The 27,434-nt window shown below is 41.9% G+C and overlaps 1 protein-coding gene across 1 annotated transcript in view; it reads right to left on the reverse strand.

Moving 5' to 3' along the window:
- Positions 1 to 27,434, reverse strand: part of URB2 (URB2 ribosome biogenesis homolog) — a gene marked incomplete in the record, with an annotated part of 152,480 nt that overhangs the window by 82,944 nt on the left and 42,102 nt on the right. The window contains 1 exon segment of the mRNA XM_053711147.1: positions 11,690 to 11,800. Coding sequence (XP_053567122.1) covers positions 11,690 to 11,800 — 111 coding nt within the window.

A 27,434-nucleotide genomic window follows, 5' to 3' on the forward strand; every position in this document is an offset into this window, starting at 1 on the left:
GAACTTTTCTACCAAAAACTGCTTCCGAAGAACCAAATACATCAAAATTGTAGAATTTAGTAAATGTATGCAAAGAAGACCAAGTAGCAGCTTTGCAAATCTGATCAACTGAAGCTTCATTGTTAAAAGCCCAGGAAGTGGAAACTGATCTAGTAGAATGAGCTGTAATTCTCTGAGGCGGGGCTTGACCCGACTCCAAATAGGCTTGATGAATCAAAAGCTTTAACCACGAATCCAAAGAAACGGCAGAAGCCTTCTGACCTTTCCTAGAACCAGAAAAGATAACAAATAGACTAGAAGTTGTCAGTAGCTTCAACATAATAATTCAGAACTCTCAACACATCCAAAGAATGTAAAGATCTCATCAAAGAATTCTTAGGATTAGGACACAAGGAAGAAACAACAATTTCTCTAATAATGTTGTTAGAATTCACAACCTTAGGTAAGAATTTAAATGAAGTCCGCAAAACAGCCTTATCCTAATGAAAAATCAGAAAAGGAGATTCACAAGAGAGCAGATAATTCAGAAACTCTTCTAGCAGAAGAGATGGCCAAAAGAAACAACACTTTCCAAGAAAGTAGTTTAATGTCCAAAGAATGCATAGGTTCAAACGGAGGAGCCTGTAAAGCCTTCAAAACCAAATTAAGACTCCAAGGAGGAGAGATTGATTTAATGACAGGCTTGATACAAACCAAAGCCTGCACAAAACAATGAATATCAGGGAGTTTAGCAATCTTTCTGTGAAATAAAACAGAAAGAGCAGAGATTTATCCTTTCAAGGAACTTGCAGACAAACCTTTATCCAAACCATCCTGAAAAAACTGTAAAATTCTAGGAATTCTAAAAGAATGCCAAGAGAATTTATGAGAAGACCCCCATGAAATGTAAGTCTTCCAAACTCGATAATAAATCTTAATAGAAACAGATTTACGAGCCTGCAACATAGTATTAATCACGGAGTCAGAAAAACCTCTATGACTAAGCGTTCAAATGCCATGCCTTCAAATTTAATGATTTGAGATCCTGATGGAAAAATGGACCTTGAGATAGCAAGTCTGGGCTTAATGGAAGTGGCCAAGATTGGCAACTGGACATCCGAACAAGATCCACATACCAAAACCTGTGAGGCCATGCTGGTGCCAACAGCAGCACAAATGATTGCTCCATGATGATTTTGGAGATCACTCCTGGAAGAAGAACTAGAGGCGGGAAAATATAAGCTGGCTGATAACACCAAGGAAGTGTCAACGCATCGACTGCTTCCGCCTGAGGATCCCTAGACCTGGACAGGTACCTGGGAAATTTCTTGTTTAGATGAGATGCCATCAGATCTATTTCTGGAAGTCCCCACATCTGAACAACTTGAGAAAACACATCTGGGTGGAGAGACCATTCTCCCGGATGTAAAGTCTGACGACTGAGGTAATCCGCTTCCCAATTGTCTATACCTGGGATATGAACCTGCAGAAATTAGACAGAAGCTGGATTCCGCCCAAACAAGTATCCGAGATACTTCTTCATAGCTTGAGGACAGTGAGTCCCACCCTGATGATTGACATATGCCACAGTTGTGATATTGTCTGTCTGAAAGCAAATAAACGGTTCTCTCTTCAACAGTCCAAAACTGAAGAGCCCTGAGAATCGCACGAAGTTCCAAAATATTTATTGGTAATCGCCTCTTGAGATTTCCAAACCCCTTGTGCTGCCAGAGATCACCAAACAGTGAAATACCAGGTTGGATCACAGCCCAGGTTGGATGAACAAAAGAGGCCCCTAGAATTATACAATGGTGATCTAACTATCAAGTCAGAGAAAATCGAACATTGGGATTTAAGGATATTAATTGTGATATCCTTGTATAATCCCTGCACAATTGGTTCAGCATACAAAGCTAGAGAGGTCTCAAATGAAAACGAGCAAAGGGGATCGGGTATGATGCTGCAGTCATGAGACCTAAAACTTCAGAGCACATAGCTACTGAAGGGAATGACTGAGACTGAAGGTTCCGACAGACTGCAACCAATTTCAAACGTCTCTTGTCCGTTAGAGACAAAGTCATGGACACTGAATCTATCTGGAAACCTAAAAAGGTTACCCTTGTCTGAGGAATCAAATAACTTTTTGGTAAATTGATCCTCCAACCATGTTTTTGAAGAAACAACACTAGTTGATTTGTGTGAGATTCTGCAGAACGTAAAGACTGAGCACATACCAAGATATCGTCCATATAAGGAAACACCGCAATACTCCACTCTCTGATTACAGAGAGTAGGGCACCAAGAACCTTTGAAAAGATTCTTGGAGCTGTCGCTAGGCCAAAAGGAAAAGCAACAAATTGGTAATGCTTGTCTAGAAAAGAGAATCTCAGGAACTGATAATAATCTGGATGAATCGGAATATGAAGATATGCATCATGTAAGTCTATTGTGGACATATAATGCCCTTGAACAACAAAAGGCAGAATAGTCCTTATAGTCACCATTTTGGAAGTAGGTACTCTTACATATCGATTCAAAATTTTTAGATCGAAAACTGGTCTGAATGAATTTTCTTTCTTTGGGACAATGAATAGATTTGAATAAAACCCCAGAACCTGTTCCTGAAACGGAACTGGCATTATTACCCCTGATAACTCCAGGTCTAAAACACACTTCAGGAAAGCCTGAGCCTTTACTGGGTTTGCAGGGATGCGTGAGAGAAAAAATCTTCTCACAGGTGGTCTTACTCTGAATCCTATTCTGTACCCCTGAGAGACAATACTCTGAATCCATTGATTTTGGATCGAATTGGTCCAAACATCTTTGAAAAATCTTAATCTGCCCCCTAAGAGCTGATCTGGAATGAGGGCCGCACCTTCATGCGGACTTGGGGGCTGTCTTTGATCTCTTAAATGTCTTGGATTTATTCCAATTCTAGGAAGGCTTCCAATTGGAAACAGTTTTCTTGGGGGAGGGATTAGGTTTCTGTTCCTTATTTTGTCGAAAGGAACGAAAACGGTTAGAAGCTTTAGATTTACCCTTAGGTCTTTTATCCTGAGGCAAAAAAACTCCCTTCCCCCAGTGACAATTGAAATTATTGAATCCAACCAAGAACCAAATAACTTATTAACTTGGAAAGATAGAGATAGCAATCTGGACTTAGAAGTCATCTCAGCATTCCAAGATACTCGGCGTCGACTAAGACGCCGGAAATGACTACTTTTCGTCAACAAACTTAACTTTGCGCCAAAAAAATCTTGCGCCAAGAATGACGCAATAAACTTTGCCATTTTGCACCCTTGCGAGCCTAATTCTGCCCGCGAATTTACAAGACAGTCAATTTGAAAGAAACTATACCCCAGGAAAGAAAGAAATTTTTCCTAAAAAAAAAAGCATTTCCCAGATATGACAGTCTGGGAAAGGAAATATACTGAAATCTTAGCACAAACTTACTTCACCACCTCAATAGGAGGCAAAGTTTGTAAAACTGAATTGTGGGTGTGGTGAGGGGTGTATTTATAGGTTTGGGAAACTTTGCCCCTCCTGGTAGGATTGTATATCCCATACGTCACTAGCTCATGGACTCTTGCAAATTACATGAAAGAAATATAAAAAAAACAGAATTTATGCTTACCTGATAAATTACTTTCTCCAACGGTGTGTCCGGTCCACGGCGTCATCCTTACTTGTGGGATATTCTCTTCCCCAACAGGAAATGGCAAAGAGCCCAGCAAAGCTGGTCACATGATCCCTCCTAGGCTCCGCCTACCCCAGTCATTCGACCGACGTAAAGGAGGAATATGCATAGGAGAAATCATATGATACCGTGGTGACTGTAGTTAGAGAAAATAATTCATCAGACCTGATTAAAAAAACCAGGGCGGGCCATGGACCGGACACACCGTTGGAGAAAGTAATTTATCAGGTAAGCATAAATTCTGTTTTCTCCAACATAGGTGTGTCCGGTCCACGGCGTCATCCTTACTTGTGGGAACCAATACCAAAGCTTTAGGACACGGATGATGGGAGGGAGCAAATCAGGTCACCTAGATGGAAGGTACCACGGCTTGCAAAACCTTTCTCCCAAAAATAGCCTCAGAAGAAGCAAAAGTATCAAATTTGTAAAATTTGGTAAAAGTGTGCAGTGAAGACCAAGTCGCTGCCCTACATATCTGATCAACAGAAGCCTCGTTCTTGAAGGCCCATGTGGAAGCCACAGCCCTAGTGGAGTGAGCTGTGATTCTTTCAGGAGGCTGCCATCCGGCAGTCTCATAAGCCAATCGGATGATGCTTTTAAGCCAAAAAGAGAGAGGTGTAGAAGTTGCTTTTTGACCTCTCCTTTTACCAGAATAAACAACAAACAAAGAAGATGTTTGTCTGAAATCCTTTGTAGCCTCTAAATAGAATTTTAGAGCACGAACTACATCCAAATTGTGTAACAAACGTTCCTTCTTTGAAACTGGATTCGGACACAAAGAAGGCACAACTATCTCCTGGTTAATGTTTTTGTTAGAAACAACTTTCGGAAGAAAACCAGGTTTAGTACGCAAAACCACCTTATCTGCATGGAACACCAGATAAGGAGGAGAACACTGCAGAGCAGATAACTCTGAAACTCTTCTAGCAGAAGAAATTGCAACCAAAAACAAAACTTTCCAAGATAGTAACTTAATATCTACGGAATGTAAGGGTTCAAACGGAACCCCTTGAAGAACTGAAAGAACTAAATTGAGACTCCAAGGAGGAGTCAAAGGTTTGTAAACAGGCTTGATTCTAACCAGAGCCTGAACAAAAGCTTGAACATCTGGCACAGCCGCCAGCTTTTTGTGAAGTAAAACAGATAAAGCAGAAATCTGTCCCTTCAAAGAACTTGCAGATAATCCTTTCTCCAAACCCTCTTGTAGAAAGGATAGAATCTTAGGAATTTTTATCTTGTTCCATGGGAATCCTTTAGATTCACACCAACAGATATATTTTTTCCATATTTTATGGTAAATTTTCCTAGTTACAGGCTTTCTAGCCTGGACAAGAGTATCAATGACAGAATCTGAAAACCCACGCTTTGATAAAATCAAGCGTTCAATCTCCAAGCAGTCAGTTGGAGTGAAGCCAGATTCGGATGTTCGAATGGACCTTGAACAAGAAGGTCCTGTCTCAAAGGTAGCTTCCATGGTGGAGCCGATGACATATTCACCAGGTCTGCATACCAAGTTCTGCATGGCCACGCAGGAGCTATCAAGATCACCGAAGCCCTCTCCTGATTGATCCTGGCTACCAGCCTGGGAATGAGAGGAAACGGTGGGAATACATAAGCTAGGTTGAAGGTCCAAGGCGCTATCAGTGCATCTACTAGAGTCGCCTTGGGATCCCTGGATCTGGACCCGTAGCAAGGAACCTTGAAGTTCTGACGAGACGCCATCAGGTCCATGTCTGGAATGCCCCATAATTGAGTTATTTGGGCAAAGATTTCCGGATGGAGTTCCCACTCCCCCGGATGGAAAGTCTGACGACTCAGAAAATCCGCTTCCCAATTTTCCACTCCTGGGATGTGGATTGCAGACAAGTGGCAGGAGTGATTCTCCGCCCATTGAATTATTTTGGTCACTTCCTCCATCGCCAGGGAACTCCTTGTTCCCCCCTGATGGTTGATATATGCAACAGTCGTCATGTTGTCTGATTGAAACCTTATGAATTTGGCCTTTGCTAGTTGAGGCCAAGCTTTGAGAGCATTGAATATCGCTCTTAGTTCCAGAATGTTTATCGGGAACAGAGATTCTTCCCGAGACCATAGACCCTGAGCTTTCAGGGGTTCCCAGACCGCGCCCCAGCCCACCAGACTGGCGTCGGTCGTGACAATGACCCACTCTGGTCTGCGGAAGCTCATTCCCTGTGACAGGTTGTCCAGGTTCAGCCACAAACGGAGTGAATCTCTGGTTCTTTGATCTACTTGGATCGTCGGAGACAAGTCTGTATAATCCCCATTCCACTGTCTGAGCATGCACAGTTGTAATGGTCTTAGATGAATTCGTGCAAAAGGAACTATGTCCATTGCCGCAACCATCAAACCTATTACTTCCATGCACTGCGCTATGGAAGGAAGAAGAACAGAATGAAGTACTTGACAAGAGCTTAGAAGTTTTGATTTTCTGGCCTCTGTCAGAAAAATCTTCATTTCTAAGGAGTCTATTATTGTTCCCAAGAAGGGAACTCTTGTTGACGGGGACAGAGAACTTTTTTCTATGTTCACTTTCCACCCGTGAGATCTGAGAAAGGCTAGGACAATGTCCGTATGAGCTTTTGCTTTTGACAGAGACGACGCTTGAATCAGTATGTCGTCCAAGTAAGGTACTACTGCAATGCCCCTTGGTCTCAGCACCGCTAGAAGGGACCCTAGTACCTTTGTGAAAATCCTTGGAGCAGTGGCTAATCCGAATGGAAGTGCCACAAACTGGTAATGCTTGTCCAGAAAGGCGAACCTTAGGAACCGATGATGTTCCTTGTGGATAGGAATATGTAGATACGCATCCTTTAAATCCACCGTGGTCATGAATTGACCTTCCTGGATGGTAGGAAGAATTGTTCGAATGGTTTCCATTTTGAACGATGGAACCCTGAGAAATTTGTTTAGAATCTTGAGATCTAAAATTGGTCTGAATGTTCCTTCTTTTTTGGGAACTATGAACAGATTGGAGTAAAACCCCATCCCTTGTTCTCCTAATGGAACAGGATGAATCACTCCCATTCTTAACAGGTCTTCTACACAATGTAAGAATGCCTGTCTTTTTATTTGGTTTGAAGACAATTGAGACCTGTGGAACCTCCCCCTTGGGGGTAGTTCCTTGAATTCCAGGAGATAACCTTGAGAAACTATTTCTAGCGCCCAAGGATCCTGAACATCTCTTGCCCAAGCCTGAGCAAAGAGAGAGAGTCTGCCCCCCACCAGATCCGGTCCCGGATCGGGGGCCAACACTTCATGCTGTTTTAGTAGCAGTGGCAGGTTTCTTGGCCTGCTTACCCTTGTTCCAGCCTTGCATCGGTCTCCAGGCTGGCTTGGTTTGAGAACTATTACCCTCTTGCTTAGAGGGTGTAGAATTTGAGGCTGGTCCGTTTCTGTGAAAGGGACGAAAATTTGGCTTATTTTTAGCCTTAAAAGACCTATCCTGAGGAAGGGCGTGGCCCTTTCCCCCAGTGATGTCTGAAATAATCTCTTTCAAGTCAGGGCCAAACAGCGTTTTACCCTTGAAAGGAATGTTAAGCAATTTGTTCTTGGAGGACACATCCGCTGACCAAGACTTTAGCCAAAGCGCTCTGCGCGCCACAATAGCAAAACCTGAATTTTTCGCCGCTAATCTAGCTAATTGCAAAGTGGCGTCTAAGATAAAAGAGTTAGCCAATTTAAGTGCTTGAACTCTGTCCATAACCTCCTCATACGAAGATTCTTTATTGAGCGACTTCTCTAGTTCTTCGAACCAGAAACACGCTGCTGTAGTGACAGGAACAATGCATGAAATTGGTTGTAGAAGGTAACCTTGCTGAACAAACATCTTTTTAAGCAAACCCTCTAATTTTTTATCCATAGGATCTTTGAAAGCACAACTATCTTCTATAGGGATAGTAGTGCGTTTGTTTAGAGTAGAAACCGCCCCCTCGACCTTGGGGACTGTCTGCCATAAGTCCTTTCTGGGGTCGACCATAGGAAATAATTTCTTAAATATAGGGGGAGGAACAAAAGGTATGCCGGGCCTTTCCCATTCCTTATTTACAATGTCCGCCACCCGCTTGGGTATAGGAAAAGCATCGGGGGGCACCGGGACCTCTAGGAACTTGTCCATCTTACATAATTTCTCTGGAATGACCAAATTGTCACAATCATCCAGAGTAGATTAGTAAGAAGGATTGGCGCACTAGATGTACTAGGGACCTCTTGTGTGGGCAAGACTGGTGTAGACACAGAAGGGGATGATGCAGTACCATGCTTACTCCCCTCGCTTGAGGAATCATCTTGGGCAACATCATTATCAGTGGCATCATTGTCCCTACTTTGTTTGGACACTATGTCACATTCATCACATATATTTAAATGGGGAGGAACCTTGGCTTCCAAACATACAGAACATTGTCTATCTGATGGTTCAGACATGTTAATAGGCATAAACTTGATAACAAAGCACAAAAAACATTTTAAAATAAAACCGTTACTGTCACTTTAAATTTTAAACTGAACACACTTTATTACTGAATATGTGAAAAAGTATGAAGGAATTGTTCAGAATTCACCAAAATTTCACCACAGTGTCTTAAAGCCTTAAAAGTATTGCACACCAAATTTGAAAGCTTTAACTCTTAAAATAACGGAACCGGAGCCGTTTTTACATTTAACCCCTATACAGTACCTGGTATCTGCTTTGCTGAGACCCAACCAAGCCCAGAGGGGAATACGATACCAAATGACGCCTTCAATAAGCTTTTTCAGTGGTTCTTAGCTCCTCACACATGCATCTGCATGCCTTGCTTTCCAAAAACAACTGCGCATTAGTGGCGCGAAAATGAGGCTCTGCCTATGACTAGAAAAGGCCCCCAGTGAAAAAGGTGTCCAATACAGTGCCTGCCGTTTTTTTAATACATCCCCAAGATTAAAAGAACTATTTATAGTTATAATCCACTAAATATACTTATAAAGTAATCGTTTTAGCCCAGAAAAAAGTCTACCAGTCTTTAAAGCCCTTGTGAAGCCCTTTATTCTTATACTAAACTAAGAAAATGGCTTACCGGTTCCCATAGGGAAAATGACAGCTTCCAGCATTACCAAGTCTTGTTAGAAATGTGTCATACCTCAAGCAGCAAAGTCTGCCCACTGTTTCCCCCAACTGAAGTTAATTAATCTCAACAGTCCTGTGTGGAAACAGCCATCGATTTTAGTAACGGTTGCTAAAATCATCTTCCTCTTACAAACAGAAATCTTCATCTCTTTTCTGTTTCAGAGTAAATAGTACATACCAGCACTATTTTAAAATAACAAACTCTTGATTGAAGAATAAAAACTACATTTAAACACCAAAAAACTCTTAACCATCTCCGTGGAGATGTTGCCTGTGCAACGGCAAAGAGAATGACTGGGGTAGGCGGAGCCTAGGAGGGATCATGTGACCAGCTTTGCTGGGCTCTTTGCCATTTCCTGTTGGGGAAGAGAATATCCCACAAGTAAGGATGACGCCGTGGACCGGACACACCTATGTTGGAGAAAACCTGTGCACATTTTGTTAATTGAAGTAAATTGGAAATTTGTTTAAAATTGTATGCTCTTTCTGAACCATCAAAGTTTATTTTTTTTTTGAGTCTCCCTTTAAACCTTTTTGCATCCATTAACAAGGTGCAATATGTGGTTTTTTAAACAAGCCATTTCAAGAGAGGCATTCATTTTTAAGTTTGAATAAACAAACTATAAAAAAAGATATTGCATAGTAGGGATGCACCGAAATTTCGGCCGCAGAAACATTTCGGCCCAAAAAGGCATTTTCGGTTTTCATTTTTTTGGTAAAATTATTGTCTAGTGGGTTTCTTTTTTTTTTGTGTAGCATATTTCAAATTTGATGCTAGCCTAGAGCTGCTGAAATCATTACTTGAATTATTGTTTTGAATATAATAATAGTTTTCTAGGACTATACTTTATAATTGGTTAAAAAAAACAAAAAAACTGTTAAATCTGATTTTGTTACTCAGAACTAAATACAGAATAATAGAGTATATTGATATTTAATATTGTGTTAACCCCTTGACGACCAAGGACGTGTCAGGCACGTCATTTGGGTGTCAGTTAATGACCAAAGACGTGCCTGACATGTCCTCTGGGGTTTGAAGCGCTAGAAGCGATTGTGATGGCTCTCAGGGTATTGCAGTGATGCGTCGATATTTAGGCATCACTGCAATACCATTTTTTACCCACCAATGCGGGAAAAGTGCCGGGGGCAGGAGCGCATGCGCCGCATTTCCATTAAATTCAATGGAAATTCAATTGAGTGCATGAGGAGGGAGTGGGAGGGGGATCCAATGTTGGGCAAGGGATCTGGGAGGGGGGAAGCATTTACAACCATTTGTGCCATAATTGCACAAGCTGTTTGTAAATAATTTCAGTGAGAAACCTAAAATTGTGAAAACATTTGTGAAAAAGTAAACGATTTTTTTTTTTATTTGATTGCATTTGGCGGTGAAATGGTGACATGAAATATACCAAAAATGGGCCTAGATCAATAAATACTAAAAAAAAAATACATAAATAAATGTGAAGGGTTATTCAGAGATTCCTGACAGATATCAGTGTTCCAATGTAACTTATCACTAATTTTGAGGGAAAAAAATGGTTCAGAAATAGCAAAGTGCTACTTATACTTATTGCCCTATAACTTGCAAAAAAAAAAGCAAACATGTAAACATTGGATATTTCTAAACTCAGGACAAAATTTAGAAACTATTTAGGGCTAGATTTATTAAGCCCCTACGGCAGCAAGTTCTCTCAAAAACTTGCTCGCCGTTATTTATCTAGCAGCGGTCACCAGCTGCTTCCTTAGCCTCTTCGCCACCTCTAATCTGGCGAAATTCAATCTCCTCTGTCTAGTCAGACGGAGGAGATTGACAGCTCCTGCCCGCGCGCGATTGGCTGTGCGCGGGCAGGATTGCACGCGAGTGCAAAATTGCGCTTGTGTGCAATGCTGAATACCTGCGGGTATTTTTGCCCCGCCAAAGGCGAGCTGAGGCGTACAGAGGCGCGTATACGCGCCCCTGTACGCCTCAGCTTTAATAAATCTAGCCCTTAGCATGGGTGTTTTTTGGTGGCTGTAGATGTGTACCAGATTTTGGGGGTCAAAGTTAGAAAAGTTTTTTTCCCCATTTTTCATCATATTTTATAAGTTTTTTTAATAGAAAAAATGGTATCTTTAGAAATTGCATTTAATGGTGAGAAAAACTGTATATAATGTGTGGGTACAGTAAATGAGTAAGAGTAAAATTACAGCTAAACACAAATACAGCAGAAATGTAAAAATAGCCCTGGTCCCAAACGTTCAAAAAATGTCACTAAGGGGTTTAAGTAGGGATGCAGAAATTTTGGCCGAAAAATGTCATCATTTTTTTCCCCGCCTGTTTTTTTTTCTTGGTAAAATTATTGTGTAGCATATTATTGTTTTAAGATATTTTCATGTCCAATTTTAGTGTGTTACTTTCAATAACAGTGTGGTTATTTTATTTTATTGGCTTGCAGTTTTTCAATTCAGATTAATCCATTAAATATGCACACACCAAAACAAAAACACTAAAAAAATATATATATTTGAAATTAATTTAAAAAATTTTTTTTTTCAGTTTTTCGGCCAAGTGCATTCTGGATTTTAGGGTTTGATTTCCGTCCGGAATATCCATTTTGGTGCATCACTTTTGCATAGCCATAGAAAGCACGACTGCTTTAGAGTTCAGCTGTAATAAGACTACCCAGCAATCACAAGACACATATGCATCCTTATGTTATTTTTTTCTTGTGCAAATAAAAGTCATTGTACAATAAAATTCTATAGAGCTTGCATCGGATCACATACAAATACCTAGCTAGATTAATGCTAGAGAGATTGCAACTTTTGAACTTCAGAAATTATTCATCAAACACTCAACAGAAACACACATCACAGGAGTAACTTTGCTACACATATAACATGTAACTTACAACTAAGGCTGTAATGATATGGGGAGCCGTAGACCAGAACATTTTTCCATTGTCTCCATTTAACGGTGAATTTAGCAGCAACCGGATTGCTACAATGCTGGCAAATGCATCCTGCAAAGATAATAAACTAGAAATAAGTGTTAAGCAACGATTATGTTATACAAACTGCTTAAAGAGCAAAAAAAAAAAAAGTAATGTCAAATGAAATCACAAAACAAGGTGATAAATAAAAACGGAGGAGTCAGTATGAAAATACAGAGTAAAGGAGTTGTTGGCAAAAATAGAAGAAAATTAAAAAAAAAAGCAAAAAAAAAAAAAAGCATTAAAAGTAAAAAAGTAAATTTATGCTTACCTGGGCCTAGATTTAGAGTTGGGCGGTAGCCGTCAAAACCAGCGTTAGAGGCTCCTAACGCTGGTTTTTACCGCCCTCTGGTATTTGGAGCCAGTCATTAAAGGGTCTAACGCTCACTTTTCAGCCGCAACTTTTCCATACCGCAGATCCCCTTACGTCAATTGCGTATCCTATCTTTTCAATGGGATCTTTCTAACGCTGGTATTTAGAGTCTTGGCTGAAGTGAGCGTTAGAAATCTAACGACAAAACTCCAGCCGCAGAAAAAAGTCAGTAGTCAAGAGCTTTCTGTGCTAACGCCGGTTTATAAAGCTCTTGACTACTGTGCTCTAAAGTACACTAACACCCATAAACTACCTATGTACCCCTAAACCGAGGTCCCCCCACATCGCCGCCACTCGATTAAATTTTTTTAACCCCTAATCTGCCGACCGCCACCTACGTTATCCTTATGTACCCCTAATCTGCTGCCCCTAACACCGCCGACCCCTATATTATATTTATTAGCCCCTAATCTGCCCCCCTCAAAGTCGCCTCCACCTGCCTACACTTATTAACCCCTAATCCGCCTCACTCCCGCCTCAATAACCCTATAATAAATAGTATTAACCCCTAATCTGCCCTCCCTAACATCGCCGACACCTAACTTCAATTATTAACCCCTAATCTGCCGAACGAATCTCGCCGCTACTGTAATAAATGGATTAACCCCTAAAGCTAAGTCTAACCCTAACTCCCCCCTAAGTTAAATATAATTTAAATCTAACGAAATAAATTAACTCTTATTAAATAAATTATTCCTATTTAAAGCTAAATACTTACCTGTAAAATAAACCCTAATATAGCTACAATATAAATTATAATTATATTATAGCTATTTTAGGATTTATATTTATTTTACAGGTAACTTTGTATTTATTTTAACCAGGTACAATAGCTATTAAATAGTTAAGAACTATTTAATAGCTAAAATAGTTACAAAATTACCTGTAAAATAAATCCTAACCTAAGTTACAATTAAACCTAACACTACACTATCAATAAATTAAATAAAATACCTACAATTAAACCTAACACTACACTATCAATAAATTAATTAAATACAATATATACAAATAAATACAATGAAATAAACTAACTAAAGTACAAAAAATAAAAAAGAACTAAGTTACAAAAAATAAAAAAATATTTACAAACATCAGAAAAATATTACAACAATTTTAAACTAATTACACCTACTCTAAGCCCCCTAATAAAATAACAAAGACCCCCAAAATAAAAAAATGCCCTATCCTATTCTAAATTACAAAAGTTCAAAGCTCTTTTACCTTACCAGCCCTGAACAGGGCCCTTTGCGGGGCATGCCCCAAAGAATTCAGCTCTTTTGCCTGTAAAAAAACACATACAATACCCCCCCCCCAACATTACAACCCACCACCCACATACTCCTAATCTAACCCAAACCTTCCTTAAATAAACCTAACACTAAGCCCCTGAAGATCTTCCTACCTTATCTTCACCATACCAGGTTCACCGATCGATCCAGAAGAGCTCCTCCGATGTCTTGATCCAAGCCCAAGCGGGGGGCTGAAGATGTCCATGATCTGGCTGAAGTCTTCATGCAAGCGGGAGCTGAAGAGGTCCATGATCCGGCTGAAGTCTTCTATCAACGGCATCTTCAATCTTCTTTCTTCCGGATCCATGTTCATCCCGCCGACGCGGAACATCCATCTTCACCGACGACTTCCCGACAAATGACGGTTCCTTTAAGGGACGTCATCCAAGATGGCGTCCCTCGAATACCGATTGGCTGATAGGATTCTATCAGCCAATCGGAATTAAGGTAGGAAAATACTGATTGGCTGATGGAATCAGCCAATCAGAATCAAGTTCAATCCGATTGGCTGATCCGATCAGCCAATCAGATTGAGCTCGCATTCTATTGGCTGATCGGAACAGCCAATAGAATGCGAGCTCAATCTGATTGGACATCTTCAGCCCCCCGCTTGGGCTTGGATCAAGACATCGGAGGAGCTCTTCTGGATCGATCGGTGAACCTGGTATGGTGAAGATAAGGTAGGATCTTCAGGGGCTTAGCGTTAGGTTTATTTAAGGGGGGTTTGGGTTAGATTAGGGGTATGTGGGTGGTGGGTTGTAATGTTGGGGGGGGGGTATTGTATGTGTTTTTTTTACAGGCAAAAGAGCTGAATTCTTTGGGGCATGCCCCGCAAAGGGCCCTGTTCAGGGCTGGTAAGGTAAAAGAGCTTTGAACTTTTGTAATTTAGAATAGGGTAGGGCATTTTTTTATTTTGGGGGTCTTTGTTATTTTATTAGGGGGCTTAGAGTAGGTGTAATTAGTTTAAAATTGTTGTAATATTTTTCTGATGTTTGTAAATATTTTTTTATTTTTTGTAACTTAGTTCTTTTTTATTTTTTGTACTTTAGTTAGTTTATTTCTTTGTATTTATTTGTAGGTATTGTATTTAATTAATTTATTGATAGTGTAGTGTTAGGTTTAATTGTAACTTAGGTTAGGATTTATTTTACAGGTAATTTTGTAATTATTTTAACTATTTTAGCTATTAAATAGTTCTTAACTATTTAATAGCTATTGTACCTGGTTAAAATAAATACAAAGTTACCTGTAAAATAAATATAAATTCTAAAATAGCTATAATATAATTTATATTGTAGCTATATTAGGATTTATTTTACAGGTAAGTATTTAGCTTTAAATAGGAATAATTTATTTAATAAGAGTTAATTAATTTCGTTAGATTAAAATTATATTTAATTTAGGGGGGTGTTAGGGTTAGACTTAGCTTTAGGGGTTAATACATTTATTAGAATAGCGGTGAAATCCAGTCGGCAGATTAGGGGTTAATGTTTGAAGTTTGGTGTCAGCGATGTTAGGGAGGGCAGATTAGGGGTTAATACTATTTATTATAGGGTTATTGAGGCGGGAGTGAGGCTGATTAGGGGTTAATAAGTGTAGGCGGGTGGAGGCGACGTTGTGGGGGGCAGATTAGGGGTTAATAAATATAATATAGGGGTCGGCGGTGTTAGGGGCAGCAGATTAGGGGTACATAGGGATAATGTAAGTAGCGGCGGTTTACGGAGCGGCAGATTAACGGTTAAAAAAATATGTAGGTGTCAGCGATAGCGGGGGCGGCAGAATAGGGGTTAATAAGTGTAAGATTAGGGGTGTTTAGACTCGGGGTACATGTTAGAGTGTTAGGTGCAGACGTAGGAAGTGTTTCCCCATAGCAAACAATGGGGCTGCGTTAGGAGCTGAACGCGGCTTTTTTGCAGGTGTTAGGTTTTTTTTCAGCTCAAACAGCCCCATTGTTTTCTATGGGGGAATCGTGCACGAGCACGTTTTTTAAGCTGGCCGCGTCCGTAAGCACCGCTGGTATCGAGAGTTGAAGTTGCGGTAAATATGCTATACGCTCCTTTTTTGGAGCCTAACGCAGCCATTCTGTGAACTCTAAATACCAGCGGTATTTAAAAGGTGCAGCCAGAAAAAAGCCAGCGTAGCTAACGCACCCCTTTGGCCGCAGAACTCTAAATCTAGGCTTGATAAATTAATTTCTTCTATGGTACGACGAGTCCACGGATTCATCCTTTACTTGTGGGATATTATCCTCCTGCTAACAGGAAGTGGCAAAGAGCACCACAGCAGAGCTGTCTATATAGCTCCTCCCTTAGCTCCACCTCCCAGTCATTCGACCGAAGGTACAGGAAGAAAAAAGGATAAACTAAAAGGTGCAGACGTGACTGAAGTTTAAAATAAAAAAATATAATCTGTCTTAAAATGACAGGGCGGGCCGTGGACTCGTCGTACCATAGAAGAAATTAATTTATCAGGTAAGCATAAATTTACTTTTCTTCTATAAGGTACGACGAGTCCACGGATTCATACTTTACTTGTGGGATACAATACTAAAGCTACAGGACACGGATGAACGGGAGGGACAAGACAGATGGTTAAACAGAAGGCACCACTGATTGAAGAATTTTTCTCACAAAAATAGCCTCCGATGAAGCAAAAGTATCAAATTTGTAAAATATGGAAAAGGTATGAAGCGAAGACCAAGTCGCAGCCTTACAAATCTTTGGTGCTTGCAAGTAAAACTTCAAAGCACGAACCACGTCCAAGTTGTGCAAAAGACGCTCCTTCTTGGAGCCGAAGAGATAGCAACTAAAAACAGAACTTTCCAAGATTGAACCTATGCATTCCATAGATATTAAGCTTCTAACGGAACCCCTTGAAGAACTTTAAGATCTAAATTCAAACTCCATGGCAGAGCAACAGGTTTAAACACAGGCTTGATTCTAACTAAAGCCTGACAGAATGACTGAACGTCTGGAACATCTGCCAGATGCTTGTGCAGTAGAATTGATAAGGCAGATATCTGTCCCTTTAAGGAACTAGCTGATAGCCCCTTCTCCAATCCTTCTTGGAGAAAGGACAAAATCCTAGGAATCCTGATCTTACTCCATGAGTAGCCTTTGGATTCGCACCAATAAAGATATTTACGCCATATATTATGATAAATTTTCCTAGTGACAGGCTTTTGAGCCTGAATCAAGGTATCTATGACCGACTCAGAGAAACCCCCGCTTGGATAAAATCAAGCGTTCAATCTCCAAGCAGTCAGCCGCAGAGAAACTAGATTTGGATGCTGGAACGGACCTTGAATCAGAAGGTCCTGTCTCAGTGGCAGAGTCCATGGTGGAAGAGATGACATGTCCACCAGGTCTGCATACCAAGTCTTGCGTGGCCACACAGGTGCTATCAAAATCACTGAAGCTCTCTCCTGTTTGATTCTGGCAATCAAACGAGGAAGGAGAGGAAATGGTGGAAACACACAAGCCAGGTTGAACGACCAGGGTACTGCTAGAGCATCTATCAGTACTGCCTGAGGATCCCTGGACCCGTAACAAGGAAGTTTGGCGTTCTGATGAGACGCCATCAGATCCAATTCTGGTGTGCCCCATTGCTGAATCAATTGTGCAAACACCTCCGGATGGAGTTCCTACTCCCCCGGATGAAAAGTCTGACGACTTAGAAAATCCGCTTCCCAGTACTCCACTCCTGGGATATAGATTGCTGATAGATGGCAAGAGTGAGTCTCTGCCCATTGAATTATTTTGGAAACCTCTATCATCGCTAGAGAACTCTTTCTTCCCCCCTGATGATTAATATATGCTACAGTCGTGATATTGTCTGACTGGAATCTTATGAATCTGGCCGAAGCCAGCTGAGGCCACGCCAGAAACGCGTTGAATATCGCTCTCCGTTCTAGAATATTTATCGGGAGGAGAGCCTCCTCCTGAGTCCACAAACCCTGTGCTTTCAGGGAATTCCAGACTGCACCCCAGCCCAATAGGCTGACGTCTGTCGTCACTATGACTAATGCTGGCCTGCGGAAACACATTCCCTGGGACAGATGATCCTGTGACAACCACCAAAGAAGAGAGTCTCTGGTCTCATGATCCAGATTTATCTGAGGAGATAAATCGGCATAATCCCCATTCCACTGTTTGAGCATGCATAGTTGCAGTGGTCTGAGATGCAAGCGAGCAAACGGAACTATGTCCATTGCCGCTACCATTAGTTCGATTACCCCCATACACTGAGCCACTGAGGGCCGAGGAATGGAATGAAGAGCTCGGCAGATGGTTAAAATCTTTGATTTCCTGACCTCCGTCAGAAAAATGTTCATGTCCACCGAATCTATCAGAGTTCCCAGGAAAGGAACTCTTGTGAGAGGGGTAAGTGAACTCTTTTTTACGTTCACCTTCCAGAAAAGCCAACACGATGTCCGTGTGAGACTTGGCTAGTTGGTAAGTCGACGCCTGAATTAAGAAATCGTCCAGATAAGGCGCCACAGCTATGCCCCGTGGCCACCAGAAGGGACCCTAGCACCATTGTGAAAATTCTGGGAGCTGTGGCCAACCCAAAGGGAAGAGCCACAAACTGGTAATGCTTGTCTAGAAAAGCGATAATCTTTGTGGATAGGGATGTGTAGATACGCATCCTTTAAGTCCACAGTGGTCATATATTGACCCTTCTGGATCTTTGGTAAAATAGTCCGAATGGTCTCCATCTTGAAGGATGGGACTCTGAGGAATTTGTTTAGGATCTTGAGATCTAAGATTGGTCTGAAGGTTCCCTCTTTTTTTGGGAACCACAAACCGATTGGAGTAGAACCCCTGCCCCTGTTCTGTTTTCGGAACTGGGCAGATCACTCCCATGGTATATAGGTCTTCTACACAGCGTAAGAACGCCTCTCTTTTTGTCTGAGAAAGATGGAATCTCCCCCTTGGAGGAGAATCTTTGAAATCTAGAAGATACCCCTGGGTTACGATTTCTAAAGCCCAGGAGTCCTGAAGTCTCTTGCCCAAGCCTGAGCAAAGAGAGAAAGTCTGCCCCCTAGTAGATCCAGTCCCGGATCCGAGGCTACCCCTTCATGCTGTCTTGGTGGCAGCAGCGGGCTTCTTGGCCTGTTTACCCTTGTTCCCAGTCTGGTTAGGTCTCCAGACTGACTTGGATTGAGCAAAATTCCCCTCTTGCTTTGCAGCAGGGGAAGAGGTAGAGGGACCCCCTTGGAAGTTTTGAAAGGAACGAAAATTATTTTGTTTGGTCCTGTCTTATCCTGAGGAAGGGCATGGCCTTTCCCTCCAGTGATGTCTGAAATGATCTATTTCAGTTCAGGCCCGAATAGGGTCTTACCCTTGAAAGGAATAGCTCCCTCCACCTTAGGGACCGTCTGCCACGAGTCCCGCATGGTGTCTGATATGGGAAACATTTTCTTAAAAGTAGGAGGGGGAGCGAACAGAATACCTGGTCTATCCCACTCATTAGTAACAATGTCCGAACCTCTAGAAATCTGTCCATTTTACACAATTTCTCTGGAACTACAATAGGATCACAATCATCCAGAGTCGCTAAAACCTCCCTGAGCAATAAGCGGAGGTGTTGAAGTTTAAATTTATTAGCCGTCATATCTGAGTCTGTCTGAGGGAACATCTTTCCTGAATCAGAAATCTCTCCCTCAGACAGCAAATCCCTCACCCCCAACTCAGAACACTGTGAGGGTACATCGGATATGGCTAATAAAGCGTCTGAGGGCTCAGCATTTGTTCTCACACCAGACCTACTGCGCTTCCCCTGCAACCCAGGCAGCTTAGATAAAACCTCTGTGAGGGTAGTATTCATAACTGTGGCCATATCTTGCAGGGTGAAAGAAGTACTTGGCGTCGCTTGTGCAGGCATTAATGGTTGTGACACTTGGGGAGAATTAGATGGCATAACCTGATTCACTTCTGATTGAGAATCATCCTGCGACATACTTTTAGTAGCTAAAATATGTTCTATGCAATTTATTGACCTTTCAGTGCATGAGGGACACATTCTAAGTGGGGGTTCCACAATGGCTTCTAAACATATTGAACAATGACTTTCTTCAATGTCAGACATGTTGAACAGGCTAGTAATGACTACAAATAAGCATGAAAACAATTTATTTAGTGAAAAAAAACCAGAATTTATGTTTACCTGATAAATTACTTTCTCCAACGGTGTGTCCGGTCCACGGCGTCATCCTTACTTGTGGGATATTCTCTTCCCCAACAGGAAATGGCAAAGAGCCCAGCAAAGCTGGTCACATGATCCCTCCTAGGCTCCGCCTACCCCAGTCATTCGACCGACGTTAAGGAGGAATATTTGCATAGGAGAAACCATATGATACCGTGGTGACTGTAGTTAAAGAAAATAAATTATCAGACCTGATTAAAAAACCAGGGCGGGCCGTGGACCGGACACACCGTTGGAGAAAGTAATTTATCAGGTAAACATAAATTCTGTTTTCTCCAACATAGGTGTGTCCGGTCCACGGCGTCATCCTTACTTTTGGGAACCAATACCAAAGCTTTAGGACACGGATGAAGGGAGGGAGCAAATCAGGTCACCTAAATGGAAGGCACCACGGCTTGCAAAACCTTTCTCCCAAAAACAGCCTCAGAAGAAGCAAAAGTATCAAACTTGTAAAATTTGGTAAAAGTGTGCAGTGAAGACCAAGTCGCTGCCCTACATATCTGATCAACAGAAGCCTCGTTCTTGAAGGCCCATGTGGAAGCCACAGCCCTAGTGGAGTGAGCTGTGATTCTTTCAGGAGGCTTTTTCAGGAGAATTTTAGAGCGCGAACAACATCCAAATTGTGCAACAAACGTTCCTTCTTTGAAACTGGTTTCGGACACAGAGAAGGTACGATAATCTCCTGGTTAATGTTTTTGTTAGAAACAACTTTTGGAAGAAAACCAGGTTTAGTACGTAAAACCACCTTATCTGCATGGAACACCAGATAAGGAGGAGAACACTGCAGAGCAGATAATTCTGAAACTCTTCTAGCAGAAGAAATTGCAACTAAAAACAAAACTTTCCAAGATAATAACTTAATATCAACGGAATGTAAGGGTTCAAACGGAACCCCCTGAAGAACTGAAAGAACCAAATTGAGACTCCAAGGAGGAGTCAAAGGTTTGTAAACAGGCTTAATTCTAACCAGAGCCTGAACAAAGGCTCGAACATCTGGCACAGCTGCCAGCTTTTTGTGAAGTAACACAGACAAGGCAGAAATCTGTCCCTTCAGGGAACTTGCAGATAATCCTTTTTCCAATCCTTCTTGAAGGAAGGATAGAATCCTAGGAATCTTAACCTTGTCCCAAGGGAATCCTTTAGATTCACACCAACAGATATATTTTTTCCAAATTTTGTGGTAAATCTTTCTAGGCTTTCTGGCCTGAACAAGAGTATCGATAACAGAATCTGAGAACCCTCGCTTCGATAAGATCAAGCGTTCAATCTCCAAGCAGTCAGCTGGAGTGAAACCAGATTCGGATGTTCGAACGGACCCTGAACAAGAAGGTCTCGTCTCAAAGGTAGCTTCCAAGGTGGAGCCGATGACATATTCACCAGATCTGCATACCAAGTCCTGCGTGGCCACGCAGGAGCTATCAAGATCACCGACGCCCTCTCCTGATTGATCCTGGCTACCAGCCTGGGGATGAGAGGAAACGGCGGGAACACATAAGCTAGTTTGAAGGTCCAAGGTGCTACTAGTGCATCCACTAGAGCCGCCTTGGGATCCCTGGATCTGGACCCGTAGCAAGGAACTTTGAAGTTCTGACGAGAGGCCATCAGATCCATGTCTGGAATGCCCCACAGCTGAGTGACTTGGGCAAAGATTTCCGGATGAAGTTCCCACTCCCCCGGATGCAATGTCTGACGACTCAGAAAATCCGCTTCCCAATTTTCCACTCCTGGGATGTGGATAGCAGACAGGTGGCAGGAGTGAGACTCCGCCCATAGAATGATTTTGGTCACTTCTTCCATCGCTAGGGAACTCCTTGTTCCCCCCTGATGGTTGATGTACGCAACAGTTGTCATGTTGTCTGATTGAAACCGTATGAACTTGGCCCTCGCTAGCTGAGGCCAAGCCTTGAGAGCATTGAATATCGCTCTCAGTTCCAGAATATTTATCGGTAGAAGAGATTCTTCCCGAGACCAAAGACCCTGAGCTTTCAGGGATCCCCAGACCGCGCCCCAGCCCATCAGACTGGCGTCGGTCGTGACAATGACCCACTCTGGTCTGCGGAATGTCATCCCTTGTGACAGGTTGTCCAGGGACAGCCACCAACGGAGTGAGTCTCTGGTCCTCTGATTGACTTGTATCTTCGGAGACAAGTCTGTATAGTCCCCATTCCACTGACTGAGCATGCACAGTTGTAATGGTCTTAGATGAATGCGCGCAAAAGGAACTATGTCCATTGCCGCTACCATCAACCCGATCACTTCCATGCACTGAGCTATGGAAGGAAGAGGAACGGAATGAAGTATCCGACAAGAGTCTAGAAGTTTTGTTTTTCTGGCCTCTGTCAGAAAAATCCTCTTTTCTAAGGAGTCTATTATTGTTCCCAAGAAGGGAACCCTTGTTGACGGAGATAGAGAACTCTTTTCCACGTTCACTTTCCATCCGTGAGATCTGAGAAAGGCCAGGACAATGTCCGTGTGAGCCTTTGCTTGAGGAAGGGACGACGCCTGAATCAGAATGTCGTCCAAGTAAGGTACTACAGCAATGCCCCTTGGTCTTAGCACAGCTAGAAGGGACCCTAGTACCTTTGTGAAAATCCTTGGAGCAGTGGCTAATCCGAAAGGAAGCGCCACGAACTGGTAATGTTTGTCCAGGAATGCGAACCTTAGGAACCGATGATGTTCCTTGTGGATAGGAATATGTAGATACGCATCCTTTAAATCCACCGTGGTCATGAATTGACCTTCCTGGATGGAAGGAAGAATAGTTCGAATGGTTTCCATCTTGAACGATGGAACCTTGAGAAACTTGTTTAAGATCTTGAGATCTAAGATTGGTCTGAACGTTCCCTCTTTTTTGGGAACTATGAACAGATTGGAGTAGAACCCCATCCCTTGTTCTCTTAATGGAACAGGATGAATCACTCCCATTTTTAACAGGTCTTCTACACAATGTAAGAATGCCTGTCTTTTTATGTGGTCTGAAGACAACTGAGACCTGTGGAACCTCCCCCTTGGGGGAAGTCCCTTGAATTCCAGAAGATAACCTTGGGAGACTATTTCTAGCGCCCAAGGATCCAGAACATCTCTTGCCCAAGCCTGAGCGAAGAGAGAGAGTCTGCCCCCCACCAGATCCGGTCCCGGATCGGGGGCCAACATTTGATGCTGTCTTGGTAGCAGTGGCAGGTTTCTTGGCCTGCTTTCCCTTGTTCCAGCCTTGCATTGGTCTCCAAGCTGGCTTGGCTTGAGAAGTATTACCCTCTTGCTTAGAGGACGTAGCACTTTGGGCTGGTCCGTTTCTACGAAAGGGACGAAAATTAGGTTTATTTTTTGCCTTGAAAGGCCGATCCTGAGGAAGGGCGTGGCCCTTACCCCCAGTGATATCAGAGATAATCTCTTTCAAGTCAGGGCCAAACAGCGTTTTCCCCTTGAAAGGAATGTTAAGTAGCTTGTTCTTGGAAGACGCATCAGCCGACCAAGATTTCAACCAAAGCGCTCTGCGCGCCACAATAGCAAACCCAGAATTCTTAGCCGCTAACCTAGCCAATTGCAAAGTGGCGTCTAGGGTGAAAGAATTAGCCAATTTGAGAGCATTGATTCTGTCCATAATCTCCTCATAAGGAGGAGAATCACTATCGACCGCCTTTATCAGCTCATCGAACCAGAAACATGCGGCTGTAGCGACAGGGACAATGCATGAAATTGGTTGTAGAAGGTAACCCTGCTGAACAAACATCTTTTTAAGCAAACCTTCTAATTTTTTATCCATAGGATCTTTGAAAGCACAACTATCCTCTATGGGTATAGTGGTGCGTTTGTTTAAAGTGGAAACCGCTCCCTCGACCTTGGGGACTGTCTGCCATAAGTCCTTTCTGGGGTCGACCATAGGAAACAATTTTTTAAATATGGGGGGAGGGACGAAAGGAATACCGGGCCTTTCCCATTCTTTATTAACAATGTCCGCCACCCGCTTGGGTATAGGAAAAGCTTCTGGGAGCCCCGGCACCTCTAGGAACTTGTCCATTTTACATAGTTTCTCTGGGATGACCAACTTGTCACAATCATCCAGAGTGGATAATACCTCCTTAAGCAGAATGCGGAGATGTTCCAACTTAAATTTAAATGCAATCACATCAGGTTCAGCTTGTTGAGAAATGTTCCCTGAATCAGTAATTTCTCCCTCAGACAAAACCTCCCTGGCCCCATCAGACTGGGTTAGGGGCCCTTCAGAAATATTATTATCAGCGTCGTCATGTTCTTCAGTATCTAAAACAGAGCAGTCGCGCTTACGCTGATAAGTGTTCATTTTGGCTAAAATGTTTTTGACAGAATTATCCATTACAGCCGTTAATTGTTGCATAGTAAGGAGTATTGGCGCGCTAGATGTACTAGGGGCCTCCTGAGTGGGCAAGACTCGTGTAGACGAAGGAGGGAATGATGCAGTACCATGCTTACTCCCCTCACTTGAGGAATCATCTTGGGCATCATTGTCATTGTCACATAAATCACATTTATTTAAATGAATAGGAATTCTGGCTTCCCCACATTCAGAACACAGTCTATCTGGTAGTTCAGACATGTTAAACAGGCATAGACTTGATAACAAAGTACAAAAAACGTTTTAAAATAAAACCGTTACTGTCACTTTAAATTTTAAACTGAACACACTTTATTACTGCAATTGCGAAAAAACATGAAGGAATTGTTCAAAATTCACCAAATTTTCACCACAGTGTCTTAAAGCCTTAAAAGTATTGCACACCAAATTTGGAAGCTTTAACCCTTAAAATAACGGAACCGGAGCCGTTTTGAACTTTAACCCCTTTACAGTCCCTGGTATCTGCTTTGCTGAGACCCAACCAAGCCCAAAGGGGAATACGATACCAAATGACGCCTTCAGAAAGTCTTTTCTAAGTATCAGAGCTCCTCTCACATGCGACTGCATGCCATGCCTCTCAAAAACAAGTGCGCCACACCGGCGCGAAAATGAGGCTCTGCCTATGCTTTGGGAAAGCCCCTAAAGAATAAGGAGTCTAAAACAGTGCCTGCCGATATTATTATATCAAAATACCCAGATAAAATGATTCCTCAAGGCTAAATATGTGTTAATAATGAATCGTTTTAGCCCAGAAAAAGTCTACAGTCTTAATAAGCCCTTGTGAAGCCCTTATTTACGATCGTAATAAACATGGCTTACCGGATCCCATAGGGAAAATGACAGCTTCCAGCATTACATCGTCTTGTTAGAATGTGTCATACCTCAAGCAGCAAGAGACTGCTCACTGTTCCCCCAACTGAAGTTAATTGCTCTCAACAGTCCTGTGTGGAACAGCCATGGATTTTAGTGACGGTTGCTAAAATCATTTTCCTCATACAAACAGAAATCTTCATCTCTTTTCTGTTTCTGAGTAAATAGTACATGCCAGCACTATTTCAAAATAACAAACTCTTGATTGAATAATAAAAACTACAGTTAAACACTAAAAAACTCTAAGCCATCTCCGTGGAGATGTTGCCTGTACAACGGCAAAGAGAATGACTGGGGTAGGCGGAGCCTAGGAGGGATCATGTGACCAGCTTTGCTGGGCTCTTTGCCATTTCCTGTTGGGGAAGAGAATATCCCACAAGTAAGGATGACGCCGTGGACCGGACACACCTATGTTGGAGAAATAATCTTAAAAAACGGTACTGCGCCTTTAAGAGAAAAAAAGCATACATGTTCTGCAAAACGGCTTTAAAATGCACCAAATTTTTCAAATCTTTGCAAGCAGACTCAATATGTGTAGTTAAGTTTGCCCCACAAGGAATTTTAACATTTAACCCCTTAATGTGCAAACCGGATTGAAATTAGTCCTAAATCCGGAAAAAAACACCCCCAGCACCTTGCCACAGCCCTGCTGTGGAGCCTACCTGCTCTCAGGGATAGTAAATATGGGGTTAAAGCTTCGATTTGGCCCAAAACATCCACAAGGGCCCTCAGGAGTTGGAGCTTGCTGCTTGAAAACAACTGCGCATCTGAGGCGCGAAAATAGGCCCCGCCCATCTCACTCGATGTCTCTACAGCCTCAAAGAACCGAACCAGAGTGGTTTTAAACTAGCCATGTGGGTTCTGAGACCCAAAAAATAAGCCAAGTGTACCCTCAATAAAGTTGTCCAAAAAACGTTATTGCCCACAAAACGTTAACAGCACTCCCAGTTCATAAAACTTTTGCCCACAAACATTCAAAACTCAGTGTCAACCATTTTTGTAATTAGCCCCTTATGCAAGCTTAGTAATACCTTTCTATAGCTCTTAGGATTACTGCTTACCCTTACCCTCATGGGGATACTGTCAGCCTTTCTGAAATACACAGTATCTCCAGAAAAAAATAACTGAACATACCTCACTGCTGTATAGCATGAAAACATTCCTCACACTGAAGTTTCTTGTACCCCTCAGCCTCTGTGGGAACAGCACTGAATATTAGTTACAAATGCTAAGATCATCATCCTCCAGGCAGAAGTCTTCATCCATCTGCTGCCTGAGAGTAAATAGTACACACCGGTACCATTTAAAACAAAAAACTCTTGCTTGAAGAAAGAAAAAATAATATTTTATCACCTCTTTCACTTTACCCTTCCTAGTACTTAGAGTAGGCAAAGAGAATGACTGGGGAGTGGAGCTAAGGGAGGAGCTATATAGACAGCTCGGCTGTGGTGCTCTTTACCACTTCCTGTTAGCAGGAGGATATTATCCCACAAGTAAAGGATGAATCCGTGGACTCGTTGTACCTTATAGAAGAAATTTAAATTAAATCATTTTGTTCTATAGTTCCCATATCATAATCTTAAGATTTGGAACGATGAGATGTACCAGTTTCAGACTGAAAGAAACCAACTGTGATACATTCACTGGGTAGTAAAACAAAGTATAATGTTTGGTGGGTGCTACTTAAAGTACCAGTAAATACAGTATATTTGCATAATCAACAAATGCAGTATAAAAAGACAAAGCAATAGCACTTAGTCTAAACTTCAAAAAAGTAGTAGATTTTTTTCTAATAAATGTCAAATTTATGTCTATTTCCACTCCCCCCATATCATGTGACAGCCATCAGCCAATCACAAATGCATATACGTATGTTCTGTGAATTCTTGTGCATGCTCAGTAGAAGCTAGTGTCTCAAAAACTGTAAATATATAAAGACTGTGCACATTTTGTTAATAGAAGTAAATTGGAAAGTTGTTTAGAATTGCATGCGCTATCTGAACCATGAAAGTTTTATTTTGACTTGAAAGGGACATGAAACCCCAATATTTTTTCTTCCATGAAATTCTGATAGAACATATACATTTTAAAACACCTTTCTATTCCTCATTCCCTCGGTAACCTTTGTTAAAGGAACAGCAATGCACTAGTTGAAGCTAGCTGAACACATCAGGTAAGCCAATAACATAAGGCATATATATGCAGTCACCAATCAGCAGCTGGCTCCCAGTAGGGCATTGCTGCTTCTGAGCTTACCTAGGTATGATTTTCAACAAAGGAAATTGTAAAGGTGTATGCTCTGAGTCAATGCAGTATAACCGCATAAACCAAATGATCTTTCCCAGTCTGGTATCTTAGTTCCTCTATTAATAATTTAAAAACCCCAGTTAACACATACCCTCAATCTGTATTTGCCAAAGGTTAGTTTTTTCCCCCCATGACAAAGTGGGCAGTACAGTTAAGCAGCCTTTTTAAATCTTGCTACACTATACACTCACAAGTGAAGATTATGAGGACAAAGATTGTGCTAAACACACAAAAAAATGTAAA

The sequence above is a fragment of the Bombina bombina genome, chromosome 4 (assembly GCF_027579735.1).
Source record: "Bombina bombina isolate aBomBom1 chromosome 4, aBomBom1.pri, whole genome shotgun sequence".
NCBI lineage: Eukaryota > Metazoa > Chordata > Amphibia > Anura > Bombinatoridae > Bombina > Bombina bombina.